General features: G+C 49.6%; 1 protein-coding gene across 2 annotated transcripts in view; it reads right to left on the reverse strand.

Annotated features, from left to right (window-relative positions):
- Positions 1 to 20,125, reverse strand: part of LOC132591434 (disabled homolog 2-interacting protein-like) — a 52,224-nt gene that overhangs the window by 11,038 nt on the left and 21,061 nt on the right. For both annotated transcript variants that reach the window (XM_060270011.1, XM_060270010.1), the window contains exons 5-7: positions 12,905 to 13,083; positions 6,598 to 7,429; positions 4,138 to 4,290 (exon numbers count right to left, since the gene is read on the reverse strand). In XM_060270011.1, the coding sequence (XP_060125994.1) occupies positions 4,138 to 4,290; positions 6,598 to 7,429; positions 12,905 to 13,083 (1,164 nt within the window). The remainder of the gene's footprint in view (positions 1 to 4,137; positions 4,291 to 6,597; positions 7,430 to 12,904; positions 13,084 to 20,125) is intronic.

The raw sequence follows: 20,125 nt of genomic DNA on the forward strand, positions 1-20,125 counted from the left end.
CACTGAGCTGGCAAGACCAATGGTGTTTATTAAACACCTGATGAAGTTAAACAACAGATCAACAGAGCCAGACTGATACCTGGGGAGAACCTGCTGCAAGACAGACCCCAAAAAGAAAATAACAGAACACCACTAGTCGTCACATACAGCTCCCAAGTTAAAACAGTACAGCGCATCATCAGAGATCTACAGCCCCTCCTGGACAATGACAGCTCCCTTTCTCAAGCTCTGGGAGGAAGACCTTTCATTGCCTACAGACAGCCACCCAATCTTCAACAACTCCTCACCCACAATAATACCACCACCAGACTTAACATGGACACTGGTACCAGAGCCTGCAATAAACCCAGATGCCAACTTTGCTGCCACATCCACCCGGACAACACCATTACTGGCCCCAACAACATCCAACATACCATCTCAGGACTATTCAATTGCTCATCTTCTAACATTGTGTATGCCATCAAATGCCAACGGTGCCCTTCAGCTCTCTGTATTGGACAAACGGGCCAAACCCTACGCCAAAGGATCAATGGACATAAATCTGACATCAGGAACCAGAAGACAGAAAAACCAGTAGGAGAACACTTCAATCTCCCAGGACGTTCTATACAAGATCTCAAAGCAGCTGTTTTATTACGGAGAAATTTCAGGAACAGACTGGAAAGAGAAGTTGCTGAATTGGAACTCATTACCAAGCTTAAAACCATGGAGGCACCTGGGATGAATAAAGACATCGGATTCTTATCTCATTATGCATGATCAAGCTTTCTCAAAGTAGCTGTCTTACTACAAAAGAATTTCAGAAATAGACTGGAAAGAGAAGTTGCTGAATTACAACTTATCACCAAGCTCAAAACCATGGAGGGACCTGGTTTGAACAGAGATATCGGATTCTTATCTCATTATACATGATAAGCGATCTTCAGCCATCTCAACCCTTGCTTTTTCATGCAAAACCATTTGCAGTCGTTTTCGGTCATCAACAGCTATCAGTCAGTCAATCACCCACTTCCACCACCCTTCTGAGTGATCCCCCCTCCCCATCCCCACCCCTCCCCACCCCTTCTCCACATAAGCGCCTGGGGACTCCCATTTCGGTGTATCTGACGAAGTGTGCATGCACACGAAAGCTCATATACCAAAATAAAAACTTAGCTGGTCTTTAAGGTGCTACTGAAGGATTTTTTTTAGTTTATTTACCCGTTTCACTTATTCATCGCTTTTATACTCCACCCTGACCTACACGCAGAGCAGGAGTGGGCATGGGGCAAGGGCCACTGCCAGGGGGGATGAAAATCAATGATTTTTTTAAAAAAATAAATAAATAAAATCAGATTTTTTTTGATTTAAATAGATTTTTTTATTTAAATCGGATTTTTTTTTAATAAAATGCTTTTTGAGGAAAATATATTACCATCCAAAGGTTATTCCATCATGAAATAAAGATTAGTTTTTTTTAATTATGTAGAATAAGGTATATGTTTAATTTTGGGGGTAAATAAAATCCATTAATCCATTAATCCACAATGTCATGCTCTTCCAGAGGTTTTTGTAAGATTATTGGGCAGTTTCTCTGCCTGCAAGATATTATCACAGATGCTTGGTTTACTTTGGCAGTTCTCAAAACTGAATTTGACTCAACAGAGACCACATGCCTCTTCTTCACAGCAAAAATGTTATAACATGAACAGGGTTGAGAAAAAGACCTTAATCCTATTGTTCTACAAACCTATGAATACAGAATCAACCCCTCCAGTGGTAAGTTTCAAGAAGTTCAGTGAATAGAATAGAAACAATATTTTTCTGATTGTTTGGAGTGGACAGTATTTAAGTTTTTCATGTGTAAGCTGGGCTGACAGTCTAAGTTTCTTAAAAGATATATAATTTGTTTTTGTTTAGCCAAATTAGTTAACAAACATGGATGTTTGTTGAAGCAAATAACATAGGCTGTAATGTCATTGTTTCAGTTGAATAAATCCTTTTAAATTGTTATTATTAAGGTAACGATTATTTTTCTCCTTCCTAAGTACAACAGTCAAGTGGTCCAAATACAGTATGAATGATTAACCTATTAAACTGGGGATAAAAAAACTAATATGAAAAGTTGTTATTCTAAAAATCTTCCATCTCCTAGCATATTCAAGTTGTACCAGCAAGAATTAGTCTTGATGTAGAAAACGATGATTTCAATCAAGCCTTGCTGACTAGTGATTTAAATCGTGATTTCAATCGTGATTTAAATCAGTTTGATTTAAATCAAATCCACCCTGGCCACTGCAGCTTCTAATGCAGTGGTTCCCAACAGGTGGTCCAGATGGGTGGTCCCAGCCCAGATGGGTGTTTATTATGGGAGAAGTGCAGGAAAAAGGGTGCTGCTCTCCTCTTTTTGGCACTACTCATAGAGCAGTGGTTCCCAACAGGTGGAACAGCTATGCCAGAGGGGTCCGCAAGATGCTATTAGAATAAAAAAATATATTAAATATATTTTGTATGATAACAGATTTTTTTGTTTTGGCCGCTTCCTGCATGAGCAGAGTCTAGCGCAAAACTAGAATTAGATAGAGGCAGTAGTTCCGCTGTATGCCGCTAGGTGGCGCTTTACAAACACTACTGTTTTGCAAAGAGGCAGCGCGCGCATTCGACTAGCGCTCACCTCCCCAAGATGCTTTGCGCGCGTCGGCTTCATTGGTGCGCTACTGCGCATGTCCCCTGTCTTCTCCATTCCCCTCCCTCCTCCCTGGCGCGCGCTGCCTCTTTGCAAAACAGTCGTGTGTTGTCAACAAAGCGTTGTTTTTCGCGGAAGCTACAGTTCGCGTAGTTAAAAATGGACCGTTGGTTAAAAAGTGGTTCGTTAAAACAACAAAGGCCTACAGATGAAGAGGAAGAGAATGCATTTGATGTTCAAGCAAGTAAGTCAGTGACTCTCAAACCAAGCTGGTCGGTGTCCATTGAACCTAAATCGTTGGCGTCCCTTGAACCTAACCCTTCCAAGATCAGTGTTAAGCTTCCTGGAAAAATTATATAACTGTATACTGATGGAGTACTCTGTTGTAACTGTAAAAAAATGTATAAATATAAAATATAAAAAGACTCTTAATTTGGCTCTCACTTTTTAATTTTAGGATTAGGAATTAATGGGGGTCCTTGTCACAATAGCGGCTCAATGAGGGGTCCTCGAGAAAATTTTCATAGAATCATAGAATCATAGAGTTGGAAGAGACCACAAGGGCCATCCAGTCCAACCCCCTGCCAAGCAGGAAACACCATCAAAGCATTCCTGACAGATGGCTGTCAAGCCTCTGCTTAAAGACCTCCAAAGAAGGAGACTCCACCACACTCCTTGGCAGCAAATTCCACTGCCGAACAGCTCTTACTGTCAGGAAGTTCTTCCTAATGTTTAGGTGGAATTTTCTTTCTTGTAGTTTGAATCCGTTGCTCCGTGTCCGCTTCTCTGGAGCAGCAGAAAACAACCTTTCTCCCTCCTTTATATGACATCCTTTTATATATTTGAACATGGTTATCATATCACCCCTTAACCTTCTCTTCTCCAGGCTAAACATACCCAGCTCCCTAAGCCGTTCCTCATAAGGCATCGTTTCCAGGCCTTTGACCATTTTGGTTGCCCTCTTCTGGACACGTTCCAGCTTATCAGTATCCTTCTTGAACTGTGGTGCCCAGAACTGGACACAATACTCCAGGTGAGGTCTGACCAGAGCAGAATACAGTGGTACTATTACTTCCCTTGATCTAGATGCTATACTCCTATTGATGCAGCCCAGAATTGCATTGGCTTTTTGAGCTGCTGCATCACACTGCTGACTCATGTCAAGTTTGTGGTCTACCAAGACTCCTAGATCCTTTTCACATGTACTGCTCTCAAGCCAGGTGTCTCCCATCCTGTATTTGTGCCTTTCATTTTTTTTGCCCAAGTGTAGTACTTTACATTTCTCCTTGTTAAAATTCATCTTGTTTGCTTTGGCCCAGTTGTCTAATCTGTTAAGGTCATTCTGAAGTGTGATCCTGTCCTCTGGGGTGTTGTTGGGAACCCCTGTTCTAATGGGGGAGTGGATGTGTTTACAAAGGCAACTGTCTCTCCCTCCGGAGATGCCACCTCTGCGTCCTGCCCGGCGTTACCTTTTCCCCTTGGCCGAACTCCTCTTTATTCCGGATCTTATCCCTGTGCTTGGGGTCTGGGTCACTGCTCTCCTCTTCTAAAAACTGCACGTTCATATTCAAAAGCCAAGCGGCTGTGCGGTCCAGGGCATTGGGGTTCACAGGAGAAGGGGCCTAAAAATGAAACACAGAACCACAAGCGAAAAGAGGGAGTGGAGGGGGGTGGGGGGTGGAGAAAAAGAAAAAAAAGGGGAAACCGGAATGGACATGAAGCTAGAGAGAGAGACAGAGAGCACACACGTCCCAAATACCCAACCACTTGGGTGTCTTGGGTTTTAGTAGGCACACCCAATATTACTAGAGCCAAGCCTTTTCTAGGACTTTAGACCGGAGGGAAGCTTCACCTGTCAACTGAAATGGTTTGTTTTGAGCCTGAAATGGTTCACACCACAACAGCATTCTACGCAGGCGTTCTGTTCCAAGGGTCCCGTGTACACACACAAATGCATATACACAAAACCAATCCCCCCGCCCCCTACAAGCACCACTAGCCTTCTGGAGCCAAGTGGGCTTTGACGCCCCCCCAAGTGATGCACAGTGCTCAAAAGTTCCACAGGGGAAAAAGAGCTTTTGAAGCTCTCTCCTTTGCTTGCGTTCAGCTCGTGGAATTTCTACCTGCGCTGGGTTGAAATCACGCGAGTTAAATCTGCTCAAGGCGTCACCGCGTTGGGCTTTCAACCTTACTCCAGGCCCAACTTCATCGCTGAAGGAGAGGGCTGCCCCTCTCAAGTCCGCTCCCCATATTTGGAGGCGCTTTTTACAGAGGGACCATTTCCCCCAGGACAGTGGACAGCATAGCTGCCAAGTCCTCCCTTTTTTTAAAGGGATTTTCCCTTATGCTGAATAGGCTTCCTCGCGAGAAAAGGGAAAACTTGGCAGCTATGGGGGACAGAGATAGCAAAGTTTTATTAGGGGGGGGGTTGGGGTGGGGGTGGAGCTCTCTACTGCTAGAAAGAGGTATTTTTAATGTCTTCCCTCCCCCCTCCCTGATGTAATGCTGTTCCACACGGCGTAGCAGGAAGAAATCTTGCCCCTGCACCCCTCCCCATGACACAATGATGGGGAAAAGAAAATGGCAGGTGTATCAGAAAAATAGGGCAGCAGCGGCGCTAGCAGGTTTACCGCATAAAGACCTGCTGCCAGGGCCCTGAACCCATCAGGAAATCTGGGTTCTCCCTCTCCCAGATTTGCCTCCGAAATCCACCTACTGCTTGAGCTGAAGAATTTTGAAATCTGTATTAACGCCTTATCTCCAGCTCGCCAAATCTGTTTTGTGGCTGAGCTGACCTCTAAAGGAGAAACAACCCGGCTCACAGCTCCTGCTTGCAACCTCCCCACTCTGCTGGCTAAGGAATCAGGAGCGAGAGGCACTATGCCTGCTCCCCACACCACAAGCCGCAAGTGGACCTAAGGGAGAGCGCATGTGACTTGAGGCCTTAATTCGCCGTCAAATAGCAATTAACATGGTTGAATTTGAACAAGGAGCTTCATTATTTATTGTGCTCCCAGCTAAGAGGTGATGGTGGAGGAGAGATTATGGGACCTGTCTCAGGTGCAGGTTGGGGGGGGGAGGGCTTGATCCAACCACTGACCCCTTTCCATACCTGCCAAGTCCTGGACGGAAAAATCCAGGATCGGCAGCCCGCGACACCGGAAGTTGCGTCTATGCATGACCGGAAGTCTGAACACGCGTAGAAACGACTTCCGGCATTGGCGACGCCATTTTCTGGTGCCCATAGAAGGGCAAAGCGGCATCAGAAAAATGGCCGCCGGCAGAAGCAGATTTAAGGGAGAATATCGGGATAAAGGCCTAAACGGGAGACCGCCGGGAAATGGTAGGAAAAAAGGGTTTTCCCGGCGAAAACGGGATACTTGGCAGCTATGCCCCTTTCCTGCTGTAGTTCCCGGTCAAATGGGGCTGTTTGGAACGACTCCAGAAGCTTGCAAGTCCCTGTTTGAGCAAAGGCCACAGTGTTTAGGGAAGGATACCAAAGGGTCATCTAGCTGGCTGGCTTAGTGTGGCAGCTCCTCTCACCCACCCCTTCAGCTGCTCTGAGCATTCGCTTCCCAACACCCTCAACCCGTGTGTATGTGTTTCGGCTGGGGAGGGCAGAGGGAACGACCAGCCTGCTCCCGCTTTCTCTCTAGCTTCAGCCAGTTGTGCTTCGTTCCAGCACACGGAAGCGGCGAGGTCATGAGATGGCACTGGATCTGGTGTGGCATGGGATGGGGTGGGGGAAGCCGGAACATTTATGGGCAAAGGAGCAGCTGAGTGGCAGAGCAAGATGAGGAACAGCCCCCCCCCCACTCCCGCCCTGAACCACAGACCTGAGATGGTGCAGATTCTGGCTGGAGAAGCGAGGGCCTCAGCCAGGTGCCCCTCTCCGCCACCTCTACCCAACCTGCCACGCCCGCACTGACCTGCTTATGCACCATCGTCCGCTGCTTCATCTCCGGGCTGTCTCCCTTGGAGGAGGAGGACTGCTGCCGCAGCCGTGCCCCGCTGCCCGGCCAGTCGGGCGAGGAGGAGAGCATGCCCCCGCTGGAGGGGCGTGGGTACTGCATTGTGCTCAGCAGCGAGGGCGGCGTCCGGCCCCGAGTCACCGGCGGGGGCGGCGGGGGCGGTGGCGGTTGGTCTATCCGCCTCTGGGGCCCCCCGCTGTTCTGCCGGGGCATGGTGGGCTGCCCGCCCTTGTCCGAAAGCGAGAGTTGCCGGCGGGCCAGCTCCCCCGCCCGCCGGTTGAAGTCCTCCGTCGCGGCGGCGACCGCGGCGGGGTTGCCGAAGGCGTGCTTGCCCACCGCTGCCAAGTCCTCGCTGTTGCTGTGGGAGCTGAGCGAGCTGTGGCATTCGGAGCCGGAGTCCGCCAACCCCCGAGGCGAGAGGGGCAGGCCCGCGGCCATCTGGTACACAGGGTTCTGGAAGGAGAGGGGCGCCAGGAGCTGGGGCCGTCCGGGGGCGCCCTCTGCGCCGGGCGTGGTGGGGGTCTGGCCCGCCCGCCGCACGGTGGCCATGGCGGCCACGGCGTTCTGCTGAGTCCGCATGCCCCAGGGGCCCGGGGCCTGCCCGATGGAGGGGGGCCCGTCGCCGAGTGGGTCGGCCGGCCCCGGGAGGGCGGGCACACCCTCCAGAACCCGGCTGTCCTGCAAGTCCACCATGGAGAGACTCTTGCTGCCGTTGGACATCTGGACGTCGGGCTCATTGGCCTCCGAGTAGCTGGAGCTCCGGGCGGGTGAGGGCTGGGCCCCCGCAGACCTTGTGACAAAAAACAAGTCCTTGTTTTCAGGGGTTGGAGACGGTAACCGTGTGAAATCTATCAGACTGTGGGGGAAACAAAAACGCATAAGGAGGAGAAGGAGAGGAGGAAAAGAAGGAGACACAGAGAGAGAAAGAGCTGCGGTCGCTGCACAAAGAGGCAGCAGCTCCTTCACAGGACAGCGAGCAAGCAAGCAAATAAAAAACACCCCCGTGCCATCAATGTTCATGCGCCACACGCAGGCTTTTGGGAGGGAGGGAGGGAGGGCCTCTCCTGGATGTGGCGCGCCAAGTGAGAAATGCTGGCTCTCCATGCATGCCTTTTAAATCAGAACCAGTGAAGGCGGTGAAGGTCCTGTGTGAGTGCCTGGAGGCGGTTGGAGGATGGATGGCGGCTAACAGATTGAGGTTGAATCCCGACAAGACAGAAGTACTGTTCGTGGGGGACAGGAGGCGGGCAGGTGTGGAGGATTCCCTGGTTCTGAATGGGGTAACTGTGCCCCTGAAAGACCAGGTGCGCAGCCTGGGAGTCATTTTGGACTCACAGCTGTCCATGGAGGCGCAGGTCAATTCTGTGTCCAGGGCGGCTGTTTATCAGCTCCATCTGGTACGCAGGCTGAGACCCTACCTGCCCGCGGACTGTCTCGCCAGAGTGGTGCATGCTCTAGTTATCTCCCGCTTGGACTACTGCAATGCGCTCTACGTGGGGCTACCTTTGAAGGTGACCCCGAAACTGCAACTAATCCAGAATGCGGCAGCTAGACTGGTGACTGGGAGCGGCCGCCGAGACCACATAACACCGGTCCTGAAAGACCAACATTGGCTCCCAGTACGTTTCCGAGCACAATTCAAAGTGTTGGTGCTGACCTTGAAAGCCCTAAACGGCCGCGGTCCAGTATACCTGAAGGAGCGTCTCCACCCCCATCGTTCTGCCCAGACACTGAGGTCCAGCTCCGAGGGCGTTCTGGCGGTTCCCTCATTACGAGAAGCCAAGTTACAGGGAACCAGGCAGAGGGCCTTCTCGGTAGTGGCACCCACCCTGTGGAACGCCCTCCCACCAGAGGTCAAAGAGAACAACAATTACCAGACCTTTAGAAGGCATCTCAAGGCAGCCCTGTTTAGGGAAGCTTTTAATGTTTGATGGATTTCTGTATTTTGGTGTTTTGTTGGAAGCCGCCCAGAGTGGCTGGGGGAACCCGGCCAGATGGGCGGGGTATAAATAATAAATTATTATTATTATTATTATTATTATTATTATTATTATAGCTTTTGTTTTGCTTTAGTTTTAATTTTCGTATTACATTGGAAGTCTGCTTTCCTTTTCCTTTTAAAAAAGCAACTGGTAAGAGGAAGAAAATAATAAAATAGCAGCACAAAAGGATTTCGACGAAACCTTCGGAAGAACTTAGCAATGATTCGACATTGGAAGAGAATGCCAGAGATGATGATGATGATGATGATTATTATTATTATTATGCAGACGATCCCGAGCTCAATCCCCAACTGGGAATAGGGCCGGGAACTGGGGCCTGCCTGAACTCTTGAGGTGCTGCTGCCAACCAGTGTAGGGAGCATTGACCCTGGTAGAAGTTTCCTACGGTCCTAGGCCTCCCCCTTTCGTTATTACTCCTCCCTTATTTTTCTGGCTGCTGGCAAGCCAGCTTCCGCCGCCGTTGCACTGTTAAGGTTCTGTTAATGGGTTCGGCACCAGGGTACCGAAAAGCCCAGTTGCACCAAGGGAAAGCATTTCCTTCTGTCCAGGAGGCCGGCTTTCGACGGAATATACAGTGTGCGCCAGGCAGCCCTCAGAAGCGGCCTGTGGGCAAGTCTCTCCCTCTTGGCTTCCCCTGATGGTTGTTAACTAGCTGGCTGGGTTATCTGGCTCGGGGGGGGGGGGGGCGGTGGCTACCCACAGCTCAGCTCGGGCACAGGGATGCTCAACGGTAAAGGAGAGCCAGCGCCGGTAGCATAGCGGTTACAGCAGTGTTTCTCAACTTGGGTCCCAGGGGCGTAGCCAGGGTGAAAATTAGGGGGGGGGCAAGGGGCCACAGTGGGGCAAGGAAAGCTCCCTTCTCCCTTGCCAGCTTTCCCTTCACCCGCCCCGGCGATCGCGGAGGGGGAGGAGGGGATCGGAGCAGCCCCATTTCGGGCTGCTCCGACGCCCTCCTCCCCCTCCTCGAACGGCAGGGGCGAGGGGGCGCCAGGATCAGCTCCGATCCCCTCCTCCCCCTCTGCGATCGCCGGGGCGGGTGGAGGGAAAGCCCCAGAGCCGCGCAAAGCGGTTGCCTGGCTTTCCCTCCGCCCGCCCCACAGCCAGCCGGCTAGAAGGGACGTCTCCCTTCTCCCTTGCTGGCTGTGGGGCGGGCCGAGGGAAAGCCAGCCAAACGCTTTGCGCGGCTCCGGGGCTTTCCCTCCACCCGCCCCACAGCCAGCCAGGGAGAAGGGAGACGGCACCGGGCGGGCAGCGGGGCAGGCTGGCCAGCGGCCCTGCTTCTAGGGGGGGCAACTGCCCCCTCCTGCCCCGCCTGCCTACGCCCATGTATGGGTCCCCGGGTTTTGTTGGGGACTACAACTCCCATCACCATGCCTAGCTAGCAGGACCAGTGGTCAGGGATGATGGGAGTTGGATTCCGACCACAGCTGGAGGACCCAAAGTTGGGATGCCCTGGGTTGTTGTGTCAGGATTTGAATTCCCCACTTGGACATGAAGCTTCCACTGTCTATCTCAGCCTAACCTATCTCACTGGGTTGTTGTGGGGATTAAAATGAGGAGGGGGGGGCATCGTTGCCAACTTGAGCTCCTTAAGAGGGGGGGGGGGGAAAGGAAGCATACAGAAGCAATAAGTGACAAAATAAAATGAGACAATCTCAAAGATGATGGAGATTCATGATTTTGATTCGTTACCAATATATTTTGGTGCAATAAAAGGGCTAATAATAATAATAATAATAATTTATTATTTATACCCCGCCCATCTGGCTGGGTTTCCCCAGCCAGTCTGGGCGGCTTCCAACAGAAAATTAAAACACAATAATCTATTAAACATTCAAAGCCTCCCTGAACAGGGCTGCCTTCAGATGTCTTGTAAAAGTCTGGAAGTTGTTTTCCTCTTTGGCATCTGTCGGGAGGGCGTTCCGCAGGGCAGGCGCCACCACCGAGAAGGCCCTCTGCCTGGTTCCCTGCAACTTGGCTTCTCGCAACGAGGGAACCGCCAGAAGGCCCTCGGTGCTGGACCTCAGTGTCCGGGCAGAACGATGGCGGTGGAGACGCTCCTTCGGGTATACTGGACCGAGGCCGTTTAGGGCTTTCAAGGTCAGCACCAACACTTTGAATTGTGCTCGGAAACGTACTGGGAGCCAATGTTGGTCTTTCAGGACCGGTGTTATGTGGTCTCGGCGGCCGCTCCCAGTCACCAGTCTAGCTGCCGCATTCTGGATTAGTTGCAGTTTCGGGGTCACCTTCAAAGGTAGCCCCACGCAGAGCGCATTGCAGTAGTCCAAGCGGGAGATAACTAGAGCATGCACCACTCTGGCGAGACAGTCCGCGGGCAGGTAGGGTCTCATCCTGCGTCCCAGACAGAGCTGCCCTGGACACAGAATTGACCTGCACCTCCATGGACAGCTGTGAGTCCAAAAAGACTCCCAGCCTGCGCTCCTGGTCTTTCAGGGGCACAGTTACCCCGTTCGGAACCAGGGAATCCTCCACACCTGCCCGCCTCCTGTCCCCCACGAACAATACCTCTGTCTTGTCAGGATTCAGCTTTCCTCGTGGGGGAGGGCGTCATGCAAACAGCTCAGAAACAGCTGTTTTTAGAGAATCCTGGAGTTGGAATGGATTCTCCATGTTTCACTCTGCCCAGTGGATACTTCCTAATTATTTTATCTTATCGGGGAGGCTTACAGAATTTGTTTTGCAAACCAAGTTATGTTTATGCATATATTTGATGTATTTAGAGAAGCACGGAACTGCAGAGGTGGAAGGGGACCTCAAGGGTCACCAACTGCTTGCAATGCAGGAACTCCAGCTAAGAAGCCGGCCTGTCGAGACGGGCGCTGCCTGCCTGTGCTAGGGAGCCTGCTCTTCCCCTTAGGCATCTGGGGCTGCCTCACCCTGCAGCAACTCAGGGCTCCGGAACCATTATACAGTGGAACCTCGGTTTATGAACACCTCGGTTTACGAATTTTCGGTTTACGTACGCCGTGGACCCCTCTGGAACGGATTTGATTCACTTTCCATTACCTTCGATGGGAAAGTTTGCTTCAGTTTAGGAACGCTTCACTTTACGAACAGACTTCCTGAACCAATTGCACCCATGCTTCGGGTTAAGTACGCTTCAGGTTGAGTACTCGGCGGACCCGTTTGGAACGAATTAATCCACTTTCCATGGGAAAGTTCGTTTCAGTTTAAGTACTCCGCGGACCATCTGGAACAGATTAATCCACTTTCCATTACTTTCAATGGGAAAGTTCGCTTCACTTTATGAACGCTTCAGTTTATGAACAGACTTCCAGAACCAATTGCACCCATGCTTCGGGTTAAGTACGCTTCAGGTTGAGTACTCCGCGGACCCGTCTGGAACGAATTAATCCACTTTCCATTACTTTCAATGGGAAAGTTCGCTTCAGTTTATGAAGGCTTCAGTTTAAGTACTCCGCGGACCCGTCTGGAACAGATTAATCCACTTTCCATTACTTTCAATGGGAAAGTTCGCTTCAGTTTATGAACGCTTCAGTTTATGAACAGACTTCCGGAACCAATTACACCCATGCTTCAGTTTATGAACGCTTCAGTTTAAGTACTCCGCGGACCCGTCTGGAACGGATTAATTCACTTTCCGTTACTTTCAATGGGAAAGTTCGCTTCAGTTTATGAACGCTTCAGTTTATGAACAGACTTCCGGAACCAATTGTGTTCATAAACCGAGGTACCACTGTATTAAAAAAGCCTCTTGTTCTGCAAACCGCCAAGAAGGTGAACAATTGATTTTCGGCGACGGGGGAAGAAAATGGGTTTTTGCAACAGCTAATGCTCTTAAGCCCAGATCAAAGGTGGGGTGGTTTTACAAGGATGGTTAAAGACATGCTGCTCTGAGAGACAGCCTTGTGCATCGTTTAAATCACCCCCCCCCCCCGCTTACACAGAGAATCTTGCTAAATCTGCCACCCCTCTCCAATGGCTCATTTCTCCAGTTTAAACATACAGCTTCCACCTGAAATTCATCCATTTCAATGTTTTACATTTCCGGGCCTTCGAAATGAGGAGCTGCGCGAGGCGGCAGAAACCTTTAGCGGGCGAAGTGTTCAGCCGTCATGGCCACCTTTTAGCCTCCCCCCCCTGCCCGTGGCTGTCCCCCACCCCCAGGATCCTCTGGGGCTGCCTCAGCCAGCTTTCCCACAAAAGCTCTCCCCCATTTGCCTGGCAAGGCTCATCTCTGCTCCGCCCCCCACCCCACCCCCGCCCTTGCCCGCCCTTACCCAGATAAGTCGTTCTCGATCACCATCTTCTGCAGCCCCACAGATATGCTGTTGCTGGCGTTGGGCGGTGAGGCAGCATGATCGGCTGTGATGGAGACTTGCACGCAGGACGGGTTGCTGAGGGCCGAATTGACATCCCTCAGAATGCGTGGCAAGGGGCCAAGCTTTGTTGCCGTGCTCTGGGGGAGGGGGGGAGAAACGCAACCATCACTGACCATGCCGACCCTAGCCAGACAACAGAGAGGCGTCCAGTTCCGCCGTCAAATATTTTGTTAACTGGAGTCCACTATCAGCTTGACGCAAGAGGTTTCCCAGTGTGATGCAGCAGCTCAAAAAGCCAATGCAATTCTGGGCTGCATCAATAGGAGTATAGCATCTAGATCTAGGGAAGTAATAGGACCACTGTCTTCTGCTCTGGTCAGACCTCACCTGGAGTACTGTGTCCAGTTCTGGGCACCACAGTTCAAGAAGGAGACTGACAAGCTGGAACGTGTCCAGAAGAGGGCAACCCAAATGGTCAAAGGCCTGGAAACGATGCCTTATGAGGAACGGCTTAGGGAGCTGGGTATGTTTAGCCTGGAGAAGAGAAGGTTAAGGGGTGATATGATAACCATGTTCAAATATATAAAAGGATGTAATATAGAGGAGGGAGAAAGGTTGTTTTCTGCTGCTCCAGAGAAGCGACACGGAGCAATGGATTCAAGCTACAAGAAAGAAGATTCCACCTCAACATTAGGAAGAACTTCCTGACAGTAAGAGCTGTTCGGCAGTGGGATTTGCTGCCAAGGAGTGTGGTGGAGTCTCCTCCTTTGGAGGTCTTTAAGCAGAGGCTTGACAGGCATATGTGAAGAATGCTTTGATGGTGTTTCCTGCTCGGCAGGGGGTTGGACTGGATGGCCCTTGTGGTCTCTTCCAACTCTATGATTCTAGAGGAGGAAGAAAGGTTGGGGAAGCAGGAAGTAGAGGACATGGCAGGGGCGTAGCCAGGATGAAAATCAGGGGGGGCAAGGGGCGGGGAGCAAGGGGCGGGGCCAAGGGGCGGGGGCGGGGCCACATCGGAGCAGCCCAAAATCGGGCTGCTCCGACTCCCTCCTCCCCCTCCACGATCGGAAGGGACGAGGGGGAGCCAGGATCAGCCCGAAATCGGGCTGCTCCGACTCCCTCCTCCCCCTCCACGATAGGAAGGGGCGAGGGGGAGCCAGGATCAGCCCGAAATCGGGCTGCTCCAACTCCCTCCTCCCCCTCCGCGATAGGAAGGGGCGAGGGGGAGCCAGGATCAGCCCGAAATCGGGCTGCTCCGACTCCCTCCTCCCCCTCCACGATCGGAAGGGGCGAGGGGGAGCCAGGATCAGCCCGAAATCGGGCTGCTCCGACTCCCTCCTCCCCCTCCACGATCGGAAGGGACGAGGGGGAGCCAGGATCAGCCCGAAATCGGGCTGCTCCGACTCCCTCCTCCCCCTCCGCGATAGGAAGGGACGAGGGGGAGCCAGGATCAGCCCGAAATCGGGCTGCTCCGACTCCCTCCTCCCCCTCCACGATAGGAAGGGAAGAGGGGGAGCCAGGATCAGCCCGAAATCGGGCTGCTCCGATCCCCTCCTCCCCCTCTGCAATCGCTGGGGCAGGTGGAGGGAAAGCCCCAGAGCCGCGCAAAGCGGTTGCCTGGCTTTCCCTCCGCCCGCCCCACAGCCAGCCGGCTAGAAGGGACGTCTCCCTTCTCCCTTGCTGGCTGTGGGGCGGAGGGAGGGAAAGCCAGCCAAACGCTTTGCGCGGCTCTGGTGCTTTCCCGCCGCCCGCCCCACAGCCAGCCAGGGAGAAGGGAGACGGCACCGGGCGGGCAGTGGGGCAGGCTGGCCAGTGGCCCTGCTTCTAGGGGGGGGCAATTGCCCCCTCCTGCCCCCCTGCCTACGCCCATGGGACATGGCTCTGGCAGGGTTGCAGAGCCCCTGCTCCGCTTGGGAGAGGGAGGAAGGGAGAGGGAAAGGGGGAGGAAGGAAAACACGGCAAGAAGACCTTTCGCTCCAGTTCCGGAATTGCGCCGAAAGAAACGGGGGAGGAGATTTGCGATTCCCAGACTTCTTTGTTGGAAAAGAACGCGGGAATCGCCATTCCAGGGTTCTGACCCAGACTGAGAACATGTATCTTGTACAGCTCCAGCACTGTAAATAGTTTGCGCACAATAAAAGCACGAAAAGGCAACATTCTGGAGAGTCGTTACTCTAGAGTAGCCCCAACGGGCCTCCTGTGACAGTTGTGTTTATTGTTGTTTACCAATGGGATAACTGGACAACACATTCTACAAAGTGTTTCCAAGGACTGTGGTTGGATGAGAGTTGCTGCAGCAATAGGGTGGCAGAAGAAGGGGGTTGGGGAGAGGACGAAACAGCCAAGATGGTGCATCCTTTGCCCATGGAGCATGCGTGCTGACGGGAAGCAGACTCAATGGACTCTGTCTGGCGATGTGTTGTCTTTGTCCAACCACCTAAGACTCTGTCTGGCGATGTGTTGTCTTTGGAGAAGATCAGTCTACATCCCAATTCCAAAGAAGGGCAGTGCCAAAGAATGCTCCAACTACCGCACAATTGCGCTCATTTCACACGCTAGCAAGGTTATGCTTAAAATTCTACAAGGCAGGCTTAGGCAGTATGTGGACCGAGAACTCCCAGAAGTGCAAGCTGGATTTCGAAAGGGCAGAGGAACCAGAGACCAAATAGCAAACATGCGCTGGATTATGGAGAAAGCTAGAGAGTTCCAGAAAAACGTCTACTTCTGCTTCATTGACTATGCAAAAGCCTTTGACTGTGTCGACCACAGCAAACTATGGCAAGTTCTTAAAGAAATGGGAGTGCCTGATCACCTCATCTGTCTCCTGAGAAATCTCTATGTGGGACAAGAAGCTACAGTTAGAACTGGATATGGAACAACTGAGTGGTTCAAAATTGGGAAAGGAGTACGACAAGGTTGTATATTGTCTCCCTGCTTATTTAACTTATATGCAGAATTCATCATGCGAAAGGCTGGACTAGATGAATCCCAAGCAGGAATTAAGATTGCCGGAAGAAATATCAACAACCTCAGATATGCAGATGACACAACCTTGATGGCAGAAAGTGAGGAGGAATTAAAGAACCTTTTAATGAGGGTGAAAGAGGAGAGTGCAAAATATGGTCTGAAGCTGAACATCAAAAAAACCAAGATCATGGCCACTGGTCCCATCACCTCCTGGCAAATAGAAGGGGAAGAAATGGAGGCAGTGAGAGATTTTACTTTCTTGGGCTCCTTGATCACTGCAGATGGTGACAGCAGTCACGAAATTAAAAGACGCCTGCTTCTTGGGAGAAAAGCAATGACAAACCTAGACAGCATCTTCAAAAGCAGAGACATCACCTTGCCGACAAAGGTCCGTATAGTTCAAGCTATGGTTTTCCCAGTAGTGATGTATGGAAGTGAGAGCTGGACCATAAAGAAGGCTGATCGCCGAAGAATTGATGCTTTTGAATTATGGTGCTGGAGGAGACTCTTGAGAGTCCCATGGACTGCAAGAAGATCAAACCTATCCATTCTTCAGGAAATCAGCCCTGAGTGCTCCCTGGAAGGACAGATCGTGAAGCTGAGGCTCCAATACTTTGGCCACCTCATGAGAAGAGAAGAATCCTTGGGAAAGACCCTGATGTTGGGAAAGATTGAGGGCACTAGGAGAAGGGGACGACAGAGGACAAGATGGTTGGACAGTGTTCTCGAAGCTACGAACATGAGTTTGACCAAACTGCGGGAGGCAGTGGAAGACAGGAGTGCCTGGCGTGCTATGGTCCATGGGGTCACGAAGAGTCGGACACGACTAAACGACTAAACAACAACAACTGGCGATGTGTTACTGAACAAACTAATTGGGAATTTGGTGTGAACCTCTGCACTTGAAACCCCCCCCCCCCCCGGCAGTTTCTGATAGCTAGTTTTCTCTTGCATAGGAGACGAGATGATCTCAGAGCAAGAAAATAATCTGGACTACTTCCCCTTAGCTTGGAAAACTGAACTGGAGGCAGCCGCCCACCCCCTCAGGCCCAGCAGGCTGATGTCAAGGGTCCCCCAATCACCTGGAATGTACCAGTTTAGGGAAGGCCTGCTTTCCAGACTGTCCCGTTTTAATAGAGGGTTTTGTTTTGCCTCATTTTTTGAGTTACAGGTAGGTAGCCGTGTTGGTCTGAGTCAAAACAAAATAAAAAAAATTCCTTCAGTAGCACCTTAAAGACCAACTCAGTTTTTTTTATTTTGATATGAGCTTTCGTGTGCATGCACGATCGTGTGCATGCACAGATGCTTTCGAAAATCAGAAAAATCGAAATTAGAGACGGAGTTATTAGAGACAGATCACAAGAATTTGTCCAGAATGTATAATTTGTTGTTAGAATGGCATTTGAAAGATGAGCAAACAAAATCAGTTATGATTGAATGGGCCAAGGATCTGGGTCATAATGTGATGATGTCGGAGTGGGAAAAATTGTGGAAGAAAGGTATGAAAGTTACGGCTTGTACGGTGTTGAAGGAAAATTTGATGAAAATGATGTATAGATGGTATCTGACGCCGGTCAAGCTAGCTAAAATGTACCACAAAAGCGACAATAAATGTTGGAAATGTAAACAGGATGTTGGCTCATTCTACCATATGTGGTGGACATGCCCTAAGATAAAAGGCTTCTGGGAAATGATTTACAATGAATTGAAAAAGATGTTTAAGAACACATTTTCGAAAAAACCGGAAGCCTTTTTGCTTGGAATAATTGGGGAAGAAATCCCCAAGGATGATGTTAATCTGTTTATGTATGCCACCACAGCCGCTAGGATTTTATTAGCAAAATATTGGAAAAAAGAAGAATTGCCTTCGAAGCAGGAATGGCAAATGAAAATGATGGACTATATGGAATTGGCAGAATTGACAGGAAGACTCCGGGACCAGACAAATGACAAAGTTTCAAAGGACTGGAAGAAATTTAAAATGTATATAGGGAATGTATTCGATAATTAGAGTTTGAATATCCAGGAAAGTAAAGAGGTTAAGGCATTAGGGAAACAATAGAAGATTTAAAGTTTGAAATTAGGGTAAATGATATGAAGATGAATTAATTTGGAAGTTTTAAAGGGATTGCATGATGGGAAAGAAGATGATTTAGAAACTGCTATAGAAGTCTAAAAAAAATGAAAACCAGATAGTAGGGAATTGGGGAAGCCTGAAGACAATGAGTATTATAATGGATGAGAAATGATATATTTTTCTGTTATATTTTTGTATTTTGTATTTTGATGTTTTTGATATGTTTTTGTATTTTGTATTTTGTATGTTTGTTGTATGTTTGTTGAAAAAATGTTCAATAAAAAATATTATAAAAAAAATAAAAAAAATAAAGACCAACTAAGTTTTTTATTTTGGTATGAGCTTTCGTGTGCATGCACACTTCTTCAGATACACTTGAAACAGAAGCAACCAGGCCCTTATGTATATTCAGAGGGTGGGGGGTGGGGGAGATGGGAATGGGTGATAAAAAAGCAGGTCTCAAAGCAGCTGTTTTATTACAGAAAAATTTCAGAAACAGACTGGAAAGAGAAGTTGCTGAATTGCAACTCATTAGCAAGCTTAAAACCGTGGAGCCACCTGGAATGAACAAAGACGTAGGATTCTTATCTCATTATACATGATCAAGCTTTCCTTAGCACCACAGCCCTTGCTTCCCCCCCCCCCCGCAAGACCAAATGCAGTCATAAACAGTCGTTAACAGTCATCAACAGGTTTACCACTCCTATCAGCCCATCACCCATTCCCATCTCCCCCACCCCCACCCCCACCCTCTGAATATACATAAGGGTCTGGTGGATTCTGTTTCAGTGTATCTGACGAAGTGTGCATGCACACGAAAGCTTATACCAAAATAAAAAACTTAGTTGGTCTTTAAGGTGCTACTGAAGGGATTTTTTTATCTTATTTTTTGAAAAAGAATAATTCTTTACTTAACATTTACCAACAGCAGCCAAGAATGTAGAACTTGAGCTGGCAAGATCCAACCTAAGTTAGATGGAAATAAGGTTCGCTATGGTTTTTAAGAAGCCTGCAAACTCTGATGGTCACAAAAAATCCAACTAATTTTGTTCTCACAACCATGTGGCTGGGGGATGGATTTGGCATGCAAATTCTGCTGTCAAAGTCAGAACTCCTTTTTGCTCCTGAGTTTCCTGTTTTCAGCCAGCTCCTCCAGCCTGCCTGTCTTTGCTTATAAACATATCCCCAGTTTTGTATGCGGACCGAGACTCTCCCGATGAAGAAGGAATGTTCAAATGCTGACAAATCACTGTTGATTTCACATGATTATACAGTGGAAGCTCGGTTTATGAATTTTCGGTTTATGAATTTTCGGTTTATGAACACCGCGGACCCACCTGGAATGGATTAATTCATTTTCCATTACTTTCAATGGGAAAGTTCGCTTCAGTTTATGAACGCTTCAGTTTATGAACAGACTTCCGGAACCAATTACACCCATGCTTCGGGTTAAGTACGCTTCAGGTTGAGCACTCCGCGGACCCGTCTGGAACGGATTAATCCACTTTCCATTACTTTCAATGGGAAAGTTCGCTTCAGTTTATGAACGCTTACTCCGCGGACCGTCTGGAACGGATTAATTCACTTTCCATTACTTTCAATGGGAAAGTTCGCTTCAGTTTATGAACGCTTCAGTTTAAGTACCCCGCGGACCGTCTGGAACAGATTAACCCACTTCAGTTTATGAACAGACTTCCGGAACCAATTGTGTTCATAAACCGAGGTACCACTGTACACTGCATTTTTAAAATTATTGCTTTGGTGGGGTAGTTTACTGACGGGTAGATATAGTTCAAGCTATGGTTTTCCCAGTAGTGATGTATGGAAGTGAGAGCTGGACCATCAAGAAGGCTGATCGCCGAAGAATTGATGCTTTTGAATTATGGTGCTGGAGGAGACTCTTGAGAGTCCCATGGACTGCAAGAAGATCAAACCTATCCATTCTGAAGGAAATCAGCCCTGAGTGAACCCTGGAAGGACAGATCCTGAAGCTGAGGCTCCAGTACTTTGGCCACCTCATGAGAAGAGAAGACTCCCTGGAAAAGACCCTGATGTTGGGAAAGATGGAGGGCATAAGGAGAAGGGGACGACAGAGGACGAGATGGTTGGACAGTGTTCTCGAAGCTACGAACATG

The sequence above is a fragment of the Zootoca vivipara genome, chromosome W (assembly GCF_963506605.1).
Source record: "Zootoca vivipara chromosome W, rZooViv1.1, whole genome shotgun sequence".
NCBI lineage: Eukaryota > Metazoa > Chordata > Lepidosauria > Squamata > Lacertidae > Zootoca > Zootoca vivipara.